The sequence below is a fragment of the Grampus griseus genome (genome assembly GCF_964374135.1).
Source record: "Grampus griseus genome assembly, chromosome: 14".
Lineage (NCBI taxonomy): Eukaryota > Metazoa > Chordata > Mammalia > Artiodactyla > Delphinidae > Grampus > Grampus griseus.
In genome coordinates, this window is record NC_139008.1 from 4,817,398 (window position 1) to 4,835,558 (window position 18,161).

General features: G+C 46.9%; 2 protein-coding genes and 1 pseudogene across 4 annotated transcripts in view; 1 reads left to right on the forward strand and 2 right to left on the reverse strand.

Moving 5' to 3' along the window:
• Window positions 1-2,821, reverse strand: part of USP42 (ubiquitin specific peptidase 42) — a 35,743-nt gene extending 32,922 nt beyond the window's left edge. The window contains exon 1 of the mRNA XM_082671593.1: window positions 2,750-2,821. The gene's annotated coding sequence lies outside the window, so the exon portion shown is untranslated. The remainder of the gene's footprint in view (window positions 1-2,749) is intronic.
• Window positions 2,822-10,060: 7,239 nt separating this feature from the next.
• On the reverse strand, window positions 10,061-10,849 carry LOC309832037 (large ribosomal subunit protein uL6-like; annotated as a pseudogene). The gene has a single exon. The product of its transcript is annotated as a large ribosomal subunit protein uL6-like (transcript).
• Window positions 10,850-16,451: 5,602 nt separating this feature from the next.
• The window catches only part of EIF2AK1 (eukaryotic translation initiation factor 2 alpha kinase 1), a 30,632-nt gene continuing 28,922 nt past the window's right edge, over window positions 16,452-18,161 (forward strand). For both annotated transcript variants that reach the window (XM_082670587.1, XM_082670588.1), the window contains exon 1: window positions 16,452-16,613. In XM_082670587.1, coding sequence (XP_082526713.1) covers window positions 16,496-16,613 — 118 coding nt within the window. In that variant the 5' untranslated portion in view covers window positions 16,452-16,495. The remainder of the gene's footprint in view (window positions 16,614-18,161) is intronic.

Sequence of the window (18,161 nt, forward strand, 5' to 3'; positions counted from 1 at the left end):
ACACATGTGCTGAACAAATGAATCAGTTGTGAAGACAGGACGTAACCAGCGTTTGCTCCTAGCACCAATTTTCGCTGACTGTTTTATATAAAGTATCTCATTTAATCCTTAAAAATTCTGAAGTAGGAATAGCCTTTAAAACTTGTTTTAAAAAATATTCAGCACAGTAAAATAATTACCCATGTACGTGACACTTCAACAAATGTTACGATGCACTGTCTACTCACAATAAGGTTTGTTTAAAAGCCTCAATTCTGTTGTGATTTTAAATTAAAGATTTAAATTAAGATTATCACCCCCCAAAAAAGTACAAACTTAAATATTTTTGGAATCTTACGTAGAAATAGAGAAGAAGATGTTAATTAGATCTTAACAAAAAGAAAAACTGAACTGAAATTTTAAGTCAATCTAGGTAAAACACAGGACCTTTATTCAGGAAGAAAGCCTGAGCCATATTAGCCAAATAAAGTTTATACTTTCCTCATCTGACAGTCAAAAGAAATTACAAAACAGTGTGGAGGCAAGAATAAGACAACAAGGGGAAAAGAAGTAGAGGAGGAGGAAAAGGAAGAAGAAAGCCAAAACAGTGACGATTAAGCCAGCCTTATTTACAGTAATGTTAAATAGCAAAAACCTTGATTTTCTGGGATAAACATCCCTTCAGGACAATCATTAACAAATGACTAAATAAAACCATTTTACTTGCTCCAGTTGCCTTTGGGGGGATCGCGGGGTGGGGGGGAACAACTCTTTAATTAAGAAAAAAAACCCAAGGAAAACATACAACGGAGTCATTGATAACCACATAGCATTATAATTTGGGAAAACCAACAACATCCATTCTCCTTCAGATGCATATTCAGCCAATGACTTCTTACCCTGAAACCATCAGGTATTAAGCTGGAGAAAACCTTTCTGGAAGCCAAACAATGTTGCGTAGGGCTCAGGATTCAGATGTTACATGTTCTTTACTCTCAGTAAAGCTTCTAAACATTACTGAAATAAATCTCAGGACTTTTAAGCAACTACTTCAATGAAAAGTTTAAATTTCTCTCAACACCTCCTGATGATAGACAAACAAAAAGTTACAAAAGCATGTTTGAAAAAAACTGAGTACAAAAATCAAGGTTGGATGTGTGTGGAGGAATGAGACAAAGTGACTTCTCAATTGTTTCCATTAAGTGTACCTGCTTTAATTACAATGTTTTACTTGAAAGTCTTAAAATGCTGTCCCTTATATGGTATTTCTCCCTTGTGGTGACCAAATGCTAGAATACATTATTCTTTTTCATTTTTAAAAGAATAAGCATATGGCTATTTGAACATTATGGCACTCCACATACATTGTGGTAAAAATATAAATACATGCAAAAAGAAACTGTTATACCTGTACTTCTTAATAAACAATGTAACCCACATTCTTGGTGCATTTCCATTTGAAAACTCACAAGCTTTAAAAAAGACAACCTGGATTTTACTTATTTGTAAGGAAACAAATCACTTTGCTTTAAACTTTTACAAAAAAAACTCTGTAGACTTAATTCAATGATACAGAAAAGAAGTGAAACTGACCCTAGATACAAATAAGTGAAACCGATTATTCACAACACCGATACACTTTGAATGAATAATACAATCAGAAGAGGAGAATTATGTTTCAAATGTACAAGTTAAAATTTGAGACTCCACTAAAACGTACAAGAACCTAAAATACTGCTGTTTTAGGGGCTAACTAGTTTTTCAACCAGTTTTACTGTTATTTGAGTGTATTTACTTTAAATAACCAACGTGTTTTCCCATAAACAAGTAAGCCCTAAGGCCTCCCGTAATATAAAAGAGCTATTCCACAAAAGTAATCTCAATTGCATTCATTACAGCGAGGTTAAAGTCCTAGATGGTAAAACTTCTGTCCCATCAAATCTTCATCTCAAACATCTGAAACTGACCGCCCTTTCCCCCCACGCCCCCGCCTCAGGTAAGTTGGGTCTTCCTGCCCCGAAGATAAAGAACAGGACCAGGGCACACGCGCTTTGGGGGACGCGACGCCGGGCCGGCCGGCCCCTCCTCTCCTCCCGAGGGTGCCCGCTCCGCCCGGCGGCAGGCGTGGGGAACTCGGACACCCGGTGGACTAGCCAGGTGGACGGCCCCGCGAGGACGGACCGGCGCGGCGGGCGGGCCGGCGGGACGCCCGGGTGGGAAAGTTTGTCTCTTTGGGGGGCGCAGTGGGGGCAGGGAGGCGAGCCCGGGGCTCCGAGGGGCGGGAGGTGGCAGCCACGCGGGGGGCGGTGGGCGGCCCGGGGACTCCGGGCGGCTCAGCGGCCGGCACACGCCCACCCCGGGCAGACCCATGCGGGCCTGGCCGCCCCGGAGCAGCCAGCCGGGCCCAGCCCCCGGGCCGAGAGGGGCGGGCTGGGCCGGGTGGGGGTGGGAGGGCAGTGTCCATGGGCAACCAGGGGGGTCCGGCCTCCCCGCGCAGCCCGGCGATCTGGGAGCCCGGCCGCCGCGGCCGTTGCGGCCGCCGCCCCCTCCCCAGCGGCCAGGCCCGGCCGGCGGTGGCGGCACTGCCACCGGCGCGGCGGGGTCCCGGGCGGCCCGCCGCTGCGGAGGGGGCGGCGGGCGAGGGGCCGCGCCAGCCCCCGGCGGGCCGCGCCGGCAGAGGGGCGGCCAGGGCAGCTGCGGCCGAGGCGAGCGGGGCGCTCCGCGGGCCCCACGCCGGCCAGCGGCGGGCAGGAAAGAGGCGGGAGCTTACCTGACCCGGCTCGGCGCTCGCTCCATCCCCCTCGGCGGCCGCCGCCGCCGCCGCCGCCGCCGCACACAGCCCAGCCGCCCGGCGGGGGACAATGACGTGCCTCCATCCGGGCACCGCCGCCGCCGCCTCCGGGTCAGCGCCGCGCCCGCAGCGCCCCGCCGGGCCGCCAGGGGGCGCGCCAAGGCCGCGCCCGCACGCGCCGCCGCCCAGGGGCCGTCGCACAAGAGGCGCAGCGCGCAGCTAAGTAGCCGGGCTAGCGCGGGAGGGGCCATCGCCAAAGCGCCGCGGGCGCAGGCTGGCCCGCGCGTCACTGGAGCGCTGGTCGGCCGCGGAAGGAGCGCGCTGATTGGTGGAGCCGAGCTGTACGGTGCGGGCGGGTGAGGTCTTTCCCCAGCGGCCGGCTGGAGCGGACCGCGCGGCCCTCGGCGGCCGCGACGGGAGGGCCGAGACAGCCCTGCGGCGTGTGCGCTCAGTCCGGCCCGCGCGGGTGCACGGCCCACGCGGGACACCTGGCCCCCCCAAATGGACACGGCTCCGGGAGACGCCCCTCGGCCTAGAGACCCGGACTTGAAGAACACCGGACCCAGCGGTGCTCCAGCGCGCCATCAGACTTCGACAACTGTTACTGGAAGCGGAGAAACCCGGCTCCAGAAAAGGCAGACCCCCGCCTATCCCGTCAAGATCTCATCTCAGATCCGAGTATTGCTCTTGCAACGGAGGGCCAGACCATACTTCCGGAGCAAGACCGGCTCTTGCTCCGGAGGGCCAGATCCATATTTCCAGCCGCTTATTGGATGTCTCCACCGCGAGGTCGAGCAGAAAACGAATTGATTGATCGTGGCATCTCCCCTCCACCACGACCCTGCTCCTCTCTGTGGGGTTCCCTGCTTTGATTAGGGACGTGGCACTCTCCCGCACTGACCGAGTCCTCCCTCTGTCTCTCTTCTCTCTCCTTTCCTGACCTAACCCCTTACACCAGGTCACACCCACCCGACCTACCCACGGGCTGTAATCCCCGCCCTCCCGGGGCAACCTTCCTAGTCTCGCCCCTCGCCTTCCCACAGTCTCCTTACCGTCACTCCACTCTCTTTCAGCTTCCACGCTGCGGCCAGGATGATCTTTCAAAGACACAGGTCAGATGTGGGTCCCCTCCGAAGAGCTTTTAGCTACTTTCTTGGCCCACGGAAAAGTCTCATCTCCTTTACCTGGCATTGAAGGCCTACAGTTCTCTCTCCTCTTTTGTGTCCCAGCCATAACCTCCTTTTTCCTACAAACACCCCACTCCTGCTTCTGCTTATAGAAATCCTGCCTGTGTCTGTTCTTCCATGAAGCCGCCATCGGAATCTTATTGCTCCCCCTGTGTCTTTTAAAGTAGTGCTAATTTCACTATTATGGAAAGAAATCACTGAAGTGATGAAATAGCTGTTGTGCGTTTGGAGCAGAACACTGAAGTTGTCTGAGAAAACCAAAAAGGAAAAGGTGAATTCCAAACCTCCAAAATTCAGTACCCACTTTTGGGATTAACACCACAATTTACTTCCTGATGAAGAATGGTTATGAAATTTCACCTGCACGGTCCTGGCAACACTAATAAGAGACTTGGAAGAACAGAATAGCCATAGGGATGGATCCAGTAATTTGCTTGCCTTTTCCAAATGACTTGCAGGTGATTAAATACAGAATAAGAAGGAATTAAAGAGTCAAATGCCTAACAGTCATTAGTTTGTTAGTCATGCCTAACAAACCTGAGCTTTGTGGTTATTTCAAAATGCTTCCTTTGGAAGTCACATGAGAAGTTTGGCTTCTAATATCAGTTTCCATTTCATATCCTATTGACAAACTGCCCCTGCAGTTAACGTCTTAATACAGTAGAGTAGGAAAAGAGATTTAAAAAAAAAAAAATCCCTTGGCATTCTCTCCAGAACAGAATTTTTTGGAGGGGAGGGGTTGTTACACAGCCCTCTGCTCCTTCCTCCGTGCTTTGAAAGCAAACATAGAGGCCCTTTTCCTCTAAAGAATTTTGGGGCCACTTCAGTGCAAACTCATGACATAAATAGAGTAGTTAACAAAGGACGTTAGGAAGTCCCTGCCTTCAAACAGCTGGGTCTTTGGCTTTTGCCCCAGAAATTCGTTTTCCTCCAGACCAGAGGAAACCAAAGTGAATGCTGTTGGGAGAAGATTTCACTTTGCCTCTGTTCTTACAAGCTGTGGGACCTATGCTAATTACTTAGCCAGTTGCCTTGACCAAAACTGTCTTTAGGCGAGAGGTAAACTGACGCCAAGTGCGCCACCTCCCAAGCCAGGTGATCACACGATCAAAGAGCAGAAGGTGTCAAAGAGGAATAAATTAGATTTTTCAAGGCCCTCCAGATAATGAGGGAGCCGGTGGTGGACTCTGTTAATGCCCCATCTAGATCCGCTTTGCTGGCTGACTCATGAATTCCCTTCCCAGCTGTTATGTATGTTAGTCGCTAATAACCCACAGCTGCCCCCTTCTGACAACTGTTCTTGGCTGGTGGGGAGCTGCCTTCTGGGGAGGCTAAGCCCACCTACCCTCCCCCCTTTCAGTCTATACCAATGGCTCCCCAACGCAAGGGTTCAGAAAGACCTTGCCTCGATTAGTGACCAGTCTTGCGATGCGGTTTACATTCCAGAGCCAATGGAATCAGAAGGAAGCTCATCTCCCACTGAGACGACATCCTTGCCTAACTCTTCCCTGCCCTCTCCCTCCCTTCATTCCCTTTAAAACTCCCTCGATGTATCCTATGCATCTGAATTCTGTCTCAAGCCCTGCTTCTCGGTGGTCCAGCTTAGAGAGTCGGTACCTGGAATGGTCCTAAGAAGCAGAGTCTAAGGATAGGATTTCAAGTGGTAGCTGGGATGCTGACAGCTGTGTGATGACCCTCACCTTGGGGGAGCTGGGTGGGAGAGAGGTGGATGGGGCTGCATTGGCTTAGGCAATCTCTCTGGTGATTGAGGATGTGGGGGAAATAGTAATTTTTTAAACTGAAATTAGGTGGTCACTGATGCTTTAAAGAGGGAAAATGACTGCCTCTGGTCAATCCGTCATCAATATACAGCAAAGCCCGTGGACCTGCTTAGGAGCCTGTTGTAACCATCACCTGCAGTCAGACAGCAGACCGTTCGTTCCGAGGACCAGGCTCAGGCTCACTTAAAATGAGCTGATCTTTAGAAATGGTCAACTCCTCAGCCATGGTTAATCCCCAACACCATAGTCTGGGCTCTGAGAAGGAACTAGGGATGAGAACCAAACAGTGGTAGAACTTCAGACTCCTCTGAACCTTTGGGGCCTGTAGAAGTGGCCAACTCCCACCCTCCAATCTGAAGACTACGCAGAAGCTTCAAATGAGGCAGGTACCCTACAAGACAATGCATTTTCCAGGATCTGCCCCGTAGCCGCTAGACCAATCACTAAAATTAGGCCTCAGGGACTTCCCTGGTGGTCCAGTAGTTAAGACTCTAAGCTTCCAATGCAGGGGGAGCGGGTTCAATCCCTGGTTGGGGAACTAAGATCCTACATGCCCTGCGGCACAGCCTAAATAAATAAATAAAATTTTTAAATAAAATAAAATTAGGCCTCAGTATGGCCTACCTGGGGAAGTGTTGCAGGCTTGCTAAGGGAGGAATGGAATGAGCTTGCAGGACCATGCTAATATATACTAGCAGGAACTTTAAATGAGCCTCAAAATGGATCCCAATGGGCTAGATCAAGGGGCGGGAGTGGGGTTAAGGAAGGGTTTGTAGATGTGGGCTCGCTCTCCCATAATATAGGTCTAACACTTTGTCAAGGGCCCTGAGTGGACTGCTTCTGATACACCATATGGATGGTACTTGGCAAGAGAAGTGAGACACATTAAGTGAAGTCAAGATAGTATGGCTTCCATGGTAGATGAAGGAAGAGCTCAACAGGCTCAGGGAAGTGAACCTGTTAGAACGGATGCTTCTAGCGGAATATATTTCATAAGAAGAGCCGGAGGACACTCTGTTTACCAAGGCCATGAGAGGTGGGGGCACCACCAGCTTTGCTGAGAAACTCGGTGACGCCCAGTGGGATGTGTAGGCCAGGGCCGACCATAGGGGATGCTGTTACAGAACTGGGCTCTCTAGTAATGGGATCCTGGAGTGACAGAGGCTGGGTGGCAGCACTTACCATTCGAAGCAATGTGGGCATGATTGCTGTAGAGGGAAGCAGGGTCAGAATGACAGATAGGGGCACCTGACTTGCAGGGATCCATGGAGATGGCTGATAGGACATGGGACTAGATAGATAGGCGGTCAACAAAGGCATAATATATGTAATCAAATACATATATGTGTGTGTGTGTGTATATATATATATATATTTATAAAATCTGGATTGCAGAAGACTGAAGTCAGCTGACCCAGTGGAAAGTCACAATCTCCTTCCCAGCTTCCCCACCTGAGCCAGTTCTCAGATCCAAAACACCCATTCAGTAAAAGAGAAGCCGGATCCACAGCAAATGTACACAGCAGTGATTTTCCAAATCCTTCCCAAAGAGACCTCTGACCATTTAATTTACTCGGGGAGCCATACACTGGGTTACAAAGAGCAATACTCAGGTATTTCCAGGCTACTGGATACAGAGTCCAAGTTAATGCAGACAGATGGGGACTTAAAGCACCCACAGGGATCCTTTTTGGCTAAGGGAGTAAGATCACCTTATTTGGGAAAGTAAAGAGGAAAGGCGGAATAGATATGCTCACCCAAAAGAAGTCGCTATTCATTTGGGACTTGCCATTCCACGGTTGCCAGGACCCTATTAAGTGAGGTTATAATCCTGATGACATCACAATGGTTGACTGGTAACCAGTCAACCATTGTACACATTATACTAAGCACCTTATTAGTTATCTTCTATAATATAAATATCTGTTTGCTGGTCCATGCAATTGAGAGAGTATCTTCTAACTCCCCACCTTATAGATGAGAAATTTCTACCTCTCCCCATCTCATTACTTCCAAACATGTATGGCCATACCACTGATTCTATTAAGGTTTATAGCACTTACCTCCTGTTGGGCAACCATAATCATTTATGTAACAGGATGATTGATAAAGGTAGCTAGGAGGGACATCCTCTGAGGTTACTGATCTCTCCCCCATAACTGAGAGGTGACTTTGAAGTCCATGTGGATATTGGTGGGAAGGCTTCACATTGGGGGACTTAGTGATGGGGGAGGTAAAGGAGAGACTGGGTAGGCATTTGTGCATACACACAGACACACACACCTAGATGTACACAGACGCACGCCTACACTGCCCAAAAGAGGGAGCCTTCCTCCAGGATGCCAGCCCCCACTCTGCGATCCCCACCCCTGCCACAAAGAAATTTCCATCTCTCTTCCTCTTCGCCTCACCATGAAGAAAAAGCTATACTGTCCATGCAATATAGGTGGAGGAGGTGGGTGAAGGCCATCTATGCAGCCAATCGCCAATTGTTCAGTTACTGAGATTTCCGTCCTACTTCTTGTGTGACCCTGTCCCTGCTCCAGAAACTGTGACCTTGAGAACAATCTCTGCTCTGTCCCTCCCTCATGAATGCGTAAGTCATGGGTCTTGCTCATCGGCCTGGTCCCATAGGCTGCCGTGAGAGTGGCACGACTGAAGACTGAAAAGGAAGGCTGGGGTAGCTCTTGAAAGGCCCTGTGGGCCTTACAGAGGACTCTGAATTTTCTTCTAAGTGCAGTAGAAAGGCTGACCCATCACAACAGGTAACCGGTTCTCTTGCCACTCCTGTTTCTTTCTCCTGGTCTCCTTCTTTCTTTGAAACGTACTAAATTCATTCCTACCCCAGGGTGTTTGTACTTTCTTTCTCTCTCGGGACACCTCCCGGGTCCTAATACTGATGATGCCTTCTTATAATTCAAGTGACAGCTCAAAAGAGGCCTCTTCAGGCAGGTTTCCTCTGGCCCTGAAATCTGATGTGCTTCCTCACCCCCTCCTTTGCCCCACACCCTTCCTATCTCAGTGTCTCACTTGTCTTATATGTCAACTTGTCTGGGCCATGGTGCCCAGATAGTTGGTCAAACATTATTCTAGATGTTTCTATGAGAGTGTTTTGGGGTGAGATTAACATTTAAATCAGTGGACTTTGAATAAAGCGGCTGGCCCTCCATGATCTAAGTGGGCCTCACCCAAACAGTCGAAGGCCTGAATAGAGCAAAAAGATTGACTTGAACCTTCAGATGCATCAAAACATCATTTCTTCCCTAGGTCTCCAGCATACCAGTGAACTCTGCAAAGTTTGGAGTTGCCAGCCTCCATAATTGCATGAGACAATTTCTTTTTCTTTAATTTTGTTTTGAATTTTATTTTATTTATTTTTTTATACAGCAGGTTCTTATTAGTTATCTATTTTATACATATTAGTGTATATATGTCAATCCCAATCTCCCAATTCATCATACCATCACCCCCACTCCCTCCCGCCACTTCCCCCTCTTCACACATCCCATTCGTTCTTTTTCTCTGGAGAACACTGGCTACACAGATTTTGATACCAGGAGGTGTTCCAGAGGATAGGAAACTTAAGGGTGAGTTTTCTGAGTTGGCTCCGGGCTTTCTGGAATTGGCTCTCTAATTAAATTCGGTGGAAAGACTAGTGACTATTTCTTTTTCCTATCTTTTTTTTTCTTTTTAGGTTCCAAATAGGTTTTATTTTTTCTTGCTTATTCCTTGACTATACCTTACTTTGAAGGACAGCCCACAGATTTTTCTGATAGACTAGACACATAGTATGTAAGAGAAATCAAACTTGAATGTTATGTTTTGCCTGAGAAATCATAAGGTTGGAGTTTCTATCAAGGAAGAGGTTTCCAGGCAATCCTATTAAGATAGTCTAGGATGGTAGTGTATCTGAAGCATGACACATGGAATGAAGAGATTATGGAAGGGTTATAAGTTATTTTTTAGATATCAAGGCCTAGGACATAGGAGTAAATGGCTGAAATTAGGATAAAACTGAGAGAACTTTGGGCCACAGGAACCATGTTTATCATGAATATAAATTAACTCCATCTTCTAATTTTCCTAAGTCTTACTAAGACTGTATCACTTCTCAGCTGCTTTTTCACACAAAGTTACTGTGACTCAGGCACTTGCCTCACAAATATTCAAGTTCGTGCCTCTGCAAAATTACAGATACCTTCAGGACATCTCTCAAAGTTCTTCATCCAATACTGAACCACCACAGTGTTGCCTGTCACCAGTACCCATGTTCCTCTTGCCTGAAATACCCTTGCTATTCCTTCAAGCCACTTCTCCCATTAAGTCTTACTAAAAAAAAAAACAAACACTCATTCCTTCTGTTATTGTTCTTACCACACTAGAATTTACTTAACTGCTTACTGGCCAAATAGTTGGAAAGCATAATCCGTTTAAGAAAAATTGCCCAAGTCCAAAGAGATTGTATTCATTTTAAAAATATCACATATGAGTCTGGCCTCTTGCAGTTTCTGTAGCTGGATCACTCAGAACTTATTCATCAACCTGTTGAACTGTTCTTTTTTCAGAAACATAGATACCACCCAAAAATGTTCTGATACCCTTGTTTTTAACTGTTGTGGCTTTTGCTGAATCAAGGCAGCTGAATTTGACACAAGTTCAATGTCGTTTCCTTCAAGAATCAACTCATCTTTCCGGGCTTGAGATACTGAACAAGCAACACCTGGCCTCATCTGAACCCTGCAGATGTATTTTTCACTCCCAAAATCTTGGATTTCTACAAGAGAACAATTTTCCTGAATAACAACATTGATGGGTAAATGAGCATACGCAGAACTCATCTTGTAACTGAAGCCCAGGGTAACACCCTTGATCACGTTCTGTACATGACTACAGATAGTACGAACAGTCACCAGTTCCTTTCTTTTCTCCCATCATGTGTCAACCCGGAGCCTCTTCTTTTTCTTTCCAAGGAGACCGAGTTCTCCACTGATGTGATTGAAGTCCCTCTGCTGGGTTCCTCTGGGGCCCTTCACAATAAGTGTGCGTCCCTTCAGAGTAATGTCGACATTTTCTGGAATGTCGACAGTCTGATTGCTGAGAATGGTCTTCATTCTCACCTCGAAATAGATGTGGCAAAGAGTAGTGACTCTATTTCTAGAGGTACAGAGAATCCTCATAGTACACGGTGTGATGTGGCAAAAGAGATACAGAAAATATCATCAATGGATACTCTTAATCAAACACTTATAAGAAGCAAGGATCTGGGTGACCTTGTATATGATACCTTAAAACATTTTGTTAAATTAACAAGTATAATGAGATTGACTGGTGACTTCTAATGTCACTGGACAAAGAGGGGAAAGAAAAGGATGAGCTTTTACAGATTTGATTTTAACTGACGTGGAAGCTCTGTGTCTGCCTTGAAAGAAGAGATCCTTGGGACTTCCCAAGGATCCAGTGGTCCAGTGGTCCAGTGGTTAAGACTCCGTGCTTCCAGTGCAGGGGGCGTGGGTTCAATACCTGGTCGGGGAAGTAAGATCCTACATCTTATTTACCTGAATGGTTTATCATGAACTGGGTGTTCTTTGACCCAACAAGCCATAAAGTTGGGCATGCGCAGAAGCACTGCATCACCAAATGGAAGTGAAATGACGCCCAGGCAGACCCTGAAGGCACACATAATTTACATGAAGAAGTGGCTCAAATGTTCACGGTTCCCACTCCTGCTACAATACCCTCTCTCTCCACGCCTACGAGTATGGCCTTATGGAGAGTTGCCTATGATCAGAGCATATACAAAGGAAGGGAAGACTTGGGCCTGGTTTCCAGATGCTTCTGCACAGTATACAGGCACCACCCACAAGTGGGCAGCTGTAGCACCACGGCCCCTCTCTGGGACATCCCTGAAGGACGTGGTGAAGGGAAATCCTCCCACTGAGCAGAACTTTGAGCAATGTATCTGGTTATTCATTTTGCTTGTGAGAAGTGGCCAGATGTGATTATATACCGATTCATGGGATGTGGCCAATGGTTTGGTTGTACGGTCAGGGACTTGGAAGGAATGCAAGTCTATAATTGATGACAGGGAAGTCTGGGGAAGAGATATGTGGATACACGTCCCTGGATGGGTGAAAAAGGTGAAGATATTTTCATCCCAAGTGAATACTCACCAAAGGATTTTTTTTTTTTAATAAGGCCGCACTGTGTGGCATGTGGGATCTTAGTTCTCTGACCAGGGATTGAACCCTCGCCCCCTGCAGTGGAAGAGTGGTGTCCTAACAACTGGACCTCCAGGGAAGTCCCTCAGCAAAGGATTTTAATAATCAAGTCAATAAGATGAACCATTCTGTGGATACCAGTCAGCCTTTTCCCCCAGTTGCCCCTGTAATCACCCAATGGGCAAAGTGACCATGGTGGCAGGAATGGAGGTTATGGGTGGGCTCAGCAACATGGGCTTCCACTCACCAAGACTACAGCCACTGCTGAGGGCCCAATCAGCCATCAGCCGGGACCAACACTGAACCCCCAATATAGCACCATTCCCTCGGGGTAATCAGCCAGCTACCTGGTGGCAGGTTGATTATATCAGACCACTTCCATCATGGAAGGGGCAGTATTTTGTTCTTACTGGACTAGACACTTATTCTGGGTAGAGATTTGCCTTCCCTGCATGCAATTATTCTGCCAAAACTACCATCTGGACTTACAGAATGCTTTATCCACTGAAATGGTATTCTACACAGCTTCTGATCAAGGAACTCACTTTCCAGCAAGTGAAGTGCAGCAATGGATCTATGCTCATGAAATTCTCTGGTCTTACCATGTCCCCTACCTTCCTGAAGCAGCCGGCTTGTCAGAACAGTGAAATGGCCTTTAAAAATTTTGTTTTATTTTATCGAAGTATAGTTGATTTACAGTGTGTGTTAATTTCTGCTGTACAGCAAAATGATTCAGTTACACATATATGATATAAGTGAGTTAATATTTGTATATATATGAGTTAATATTTGTAAAAGCACATAGAACTGTGTGCATGAGGCTGACACAGTTCTCAGTAAACATTATTATACATATAAAATAAGGCTTCTGCAACTTTCACTGTGTTTTAATTAATTAATTTATTTATTTATTTATTTTTGGCCACACTGCATGACTTGCAGGATCTTAGTTCCCTGACCAAGGATTGAACCCATGCCCTTGGCAGTGAAATCGCAGAGTCCTAACCACTGGACTGCCAAGGAATTCCCCACTGTGTTGTTTTAAATGTCCATGATAAGACAAGTATATCTAGTTGATTCATTCTAGCTTTTCTATAATGTTTGTTTGCATACATGTTTATTTCCCTACTGATGGCTATTAGGCTATTTTTGTATTTGTTGTTACAAACAATGTTGCAATAAGTACCTTTATACACATATCCTTAGGCACAGATAGGGGTGTCTAAAGGGAACCAAGAGGGGAATTATTATCTTTAGAATATATTTTAAAATTTATTTATTATTTATTTGGCTGTGCTGGGTCTTAGTTGCGGCACGTGGGATCTAGTTCCCCAACCAGGGATCGAACCCAGGCCCCCTGCATTGGGAGCGTTGGAGTCTTAGCCACTGGACCACCAGGGAAGTCCCCAAGAGGGGAATTAACTACTGGATATTGGGTATGCACCATTTCAGCTTCACTCAATATCCCTAAATAGCTCTTTAGCGATGTATGATGGTTCCTTTTCTCCATATCCTCACCAACTCTCGGTATCAAAAACTCCAATTTTTGCAAATGATAGTTTGAAATGATATTTCATTGTTTAACTTACACTTACCTGTAACTAGTGAAATGTTTGTATCTTTTCCTATGTTTATTGGCCATTAGGGGTTCCTTTTTGGTTACCTGTATGTTTAATATTGCATCTTTATATGTATCATGTTTCTATTTATTATTTATTTATTTATTTATTTATTTAATTTTTTTTTTGCGTTACGCGGACCTCTCACTGTTGTGGCCTCTCCCGTTGCGGAGCACAGGCTCCAGACGCGCAGGCTCAGCGGCCATGGCTCATGGGCCCAGCCGCTCCGCGGCATGTGGGATCCTCCCGAGCCGGGGCACGAACCCATGTCCCCTGCATCGGCAGGCGGACTCCCAACCACTGCGCCACCAGGGAAGCCCTATTTATTTTTTTATTAATTTGTAGGCAGCCTGGATATATTCTGGATATGGAATAAAAGTTGACTCTCAGGTTTCAGGCTTGGACAAGTGGGTGGATTGTGTGCTAATTTAAATGGATGGAGAAGGGTAGTAGAAAAGAAGTTTTAGGAGGAATATCAAGAGTTCACGTTCAGACAAATTTGAGATGCTTTTAAGCCATCCAAGAGAACAAGTCTGTGTTGCAGAGATACATTTGGGAGTTGTCAGGTTATAGATGGTATGTAAAGTGATAGCGGGGCACGTGGTTATCTCCTGACAGAATTTGGAGTGACATGACAAGAGCCCTACAGAATTACACATTTGGAGAAGGAGGATCCAGAAGGGGATACTGAGATGAAGGGCCAGTAAAATAGAGAAAAACTAAAATTGTGTGATATTATGGAAGCCAAGAGAGGAACGTGCTTTTTTTCTTCCAATTTTTGCCTACATGTGGTTTCATTGCAGGGATGTACCCTAACTGCTCTTCTATTTGGAATTTGGATTATTTCAGTGCTTTTTAAATTATAAATTACACTTTGATGGACATTCTTGTATTTATCTTTTTTCACCACTCTATTTCCTTTGGATATACACCTATATATATAGGTGGAAGGGTATGCTTATTTAAAGCTTTTAACTATAAATTGCAGGTCATCTTCTAGAAAGATTTCTTTCATTCTATTCTGACCAGAATGAGTTTGTTTGGTTTTTTTTTTCTCCATTCTGGTGGTGGTGGAAAAGTGGTGAGAACCAGATAATGCATACCAATATTTTTAATGGTTGCAAAGTGTGCCATTGTATTGATATTTGTAATTTATTTAACCAGTTATATTGCCTGTTTTGGGTATTATAATTAGTGTTGCAATTAATAGCTTTTTTTTTTGCAATTAATAGCTTTTTAAGCTAAATCTTTTTGCTCATTCTTTTTTTAAAAAATAATTAATTAATTAATTTTTGGCTGTGTTAGGTCTTCGTTGCGGTGCGCGGGCTTCTCATTGTGGTGGCTTCTCCTGTTGTGGAGCACGGCCTCTAGGCACGCCGGCTTCAGCAGTTGTGGCACTTGGGCTCAGTAGTCGTGGCGCACGGGTTTAGTTGTTCTGTGGCATGTGGGATCTTCCCAGACCAGGGCTCGAACCCATGTCCCCTGCATTGGCAGGTGGACTTTTAACCACTGCACCACCAGGGGAGTCCCATCAAATAAAATTCTTTAAAAAAATATTTATTCATTTATTTTTGGGTGCGTTGGGTCTTCGTTGCTGCGCGCGGGCTTTCTCTAGTTGCGGCGAGCAGGGGCCACTCCTCGCTGTGGTGCACGGGCTTTTCATTGCAGTGGCCTCTCTTGTTGTGGAGCACGAGCTCTAGGTGCACGGGCTTCAGTAGTTGTGGCACATGGGCTCAGTAGTTGTGGCTTGCGGGCTCTAGAGTGCAGGCTCAGTAGTTGTGGCACATAGGCTTAGATGCTCCGCAGCATGGGGGATCCTCCCAGACCAGGGCTCGAACCCGTGTCCCCTGCATTGGCAGGCAGACTCTCAACCACTGTGCCACCAGGGAAGTTCAAATAAAATTCTTAAACAATACCATTTTTCACATCGCACTGGGGTTGAGGCCCCAAATCTGAAAGGCTTTTCTTTTTTTTTTTTTGGCCGAGCCACGTTGCTTGCGGGAGCTTAGTTTCCCAACCAGGGATGGAATTTAGGCCAGGGCAGTGAAAGCGCCAAGTCCTAACCACTGGACCGCCAGGGAACTCCCCCAAACGCTTTTTATTCCAGCTATGTTATTTGATCTGTTATCTAAGAATCAACTTCCAACAGCATTGTGTCAGCGACCAAGTCTTCAGAGACATCGCCAGAGGGCAAAGAGAATTTTTGCAGCCAATGGCTTCAAACCACCGTTGGTCCAGTGTGGCCATGGGATCACTTGGAAAAGCCTGTCTCAGGTTTGTGAAAGTCGTCTCAAAACCAGCGGAATTTTTATTAGGCTCATTCACTCTGGAATCTATTTGGCATTTCCCGTTTTGCTGTGGCCTAACGGTTCACCAAAATACGTTCAGTTCTCCTTGAGACGAGTCTTGCAGATGCTTTTGATTTTTTAAAAAAAATAAATGACAAATGAACAGTCACCGCTGTATCCGCAAAAAGTAAACATTTGGATCAGCGTCCCTGCAGACATCCGATTCTTACACTAGCACCCGAGTCTTGGCGTGAGAAATGAGAGCGCTGACTCGTCGGGTGTTCAGGTCTCGAGGATAGTGGGGCTGAACCGCAGGGAGCAAAGGCCGGGGTTGACCCCACGTGGGGGCCACCCAATTCCTCCCGCAACGCCGCGCCAGCCGCCGCCCTCAGAGCAGCCCACCACGCGCCAGCACCTGGCGTGCGCCGGCACGGGCCCAGCCACCCTCCTCGAAGGGGAAGGGGCGGGGCGGTGGCATACGGCAGGGCCCGCCCCCTCAAGCGCCCGGGGGCGGGCAGGTCTTCCGCCTTCCGAGGGGCTACTTCCGGATCCGGTGGTGGCCGCTGGGAGTAAACAGGGAGGCGGCGCTTGGGTGGCGGGAGGGCTAGCTTGCAGCCCGCGCGCGGCGGGCGATGCTGGGGGGTATCTTGGGGGCCCGAGAGCGCGAGGCGGAGGGCGACGCGGCAGGGGCTGTGCCTGCGCCACCTGCCATCGACTTCCCGGCCGAGGGCTCGGACCCCAAGTATGATGGTGAGGGACCCGGAATGCGGCGGCGGCGGCCCTCCCCGCCCCCGTCCACCTTCATTCCCGGGGCGGGCAGGTAGCTGCGAGGTTCGGCCCAGGACCTGGACAAATTCGTCTGGATCCGGGCTTGAACTGGGACCCAGCGGTGCCGTATGGGGGCGGCGGGCGGGCCGTCTGGGTTAGGTGAACTCGTGTTGAAACAGGTGTCTGCAGCTCGGTCGATCGTTTACATTTCTGTATTTCCTCTGTGGACTCGGGGCTGCGGACGTGCTGGACTGTTTTCCAGCATCTGAGCCCCGGGGTGTTGTCGGGCGATGAGCTTGAACTTTGTAAACTACTGGAATGGAACTCTGCAGACCCTATGCGCTGAACAGTTTGGGTTAAGAGTTTTAATTTGTGGCTTCTCTTGTCTTTTGCTTCACTAATCGCGTAGCTAAAGAGTTCTCATAGTGAGGCAGTATGGACATCATCCTCTTCGGTTAAAAAAAAAACGCCCGAGTTTTCTTGAGGCTTTTGGTTTCTAGGAGATAGGGCTAAGTCGGCAAAGTCAGTCAAGTTATTCATAAAGCGAGAGGTACTTACAGCATTGAGTCTAACCAGTTCAGAGTATCTAATGTTTTAATGAAAGTGCAGTTGGCTCTTTAGCTGCAACCAGTTGTTTTGGCAAAAAGAAATTTTTTTTTTAATTGAACATGAGCGTGATTTGGAGAACTTTTCCAGACTTGCAGTTGGTATCAGAAGGGAGGGAGGTTTCATGTGGACAGTCTACCCTGTAACATTTGTAGTTGGCTAAGCCCTTGCAGACATCAACATAAGGATTGGGAGTGAGCATTACAGCATATAATTATGAGCAGAACTAAGATTAAATAGGGGCCAAAATCGAGAGAGTCTGGTATGTAACGTCTGCTCAGTTTAGATATTGGACAACTAAAAATAGGGGAGTGGGGAAAGCATGTATTTAAAAAGTAAATATATTGATGGTGGTAGTATAGGTCTCGATATTCTGTAACCCAGTAGCAACAAATATCCCAAGTTCTCAGAATGTGGTCGTTTTTTTTTTTGCTTAGTGGATGAACACTTTAAAAAAATTGAATTATAGTTAATTTACAATGTTGTGTTAGTTTCAGGTGTATAGCAAAGTGGTTCAGTTATACATATGCATATATATTCTTTTTCAGTTTCTTTTCTATTATAGGTTATTACAAGATGTTGAGTATAGTTCCCTGTGCTATACAGTAGGTCCTTGTTGTTTACCTATTTTATATATAGTAGTGTGTATGGACTTGTAATTAATTAATTAATTATTTTTTGGGGTGCGTCGGATCTTAGTTGCGGCATGTGGGATCTTCTTGTTGCGGCACGTGGGCTTCTCTCTAGTTGTGGCGTGTGGGTTTTTTCTCTCCAGTTGTAGCACACAGGCTCCAGGGTTCAGTGGGCTCTAGTTGAGGCGCGCGGGCTTAGTTACCCTGCGGCACGTGGGATCTTAGTTCCCTGTCCGAGGATCAAACCCACGTCCCTTGCATTGTAAGGTGGATTCTTTACCACTGGACCCCC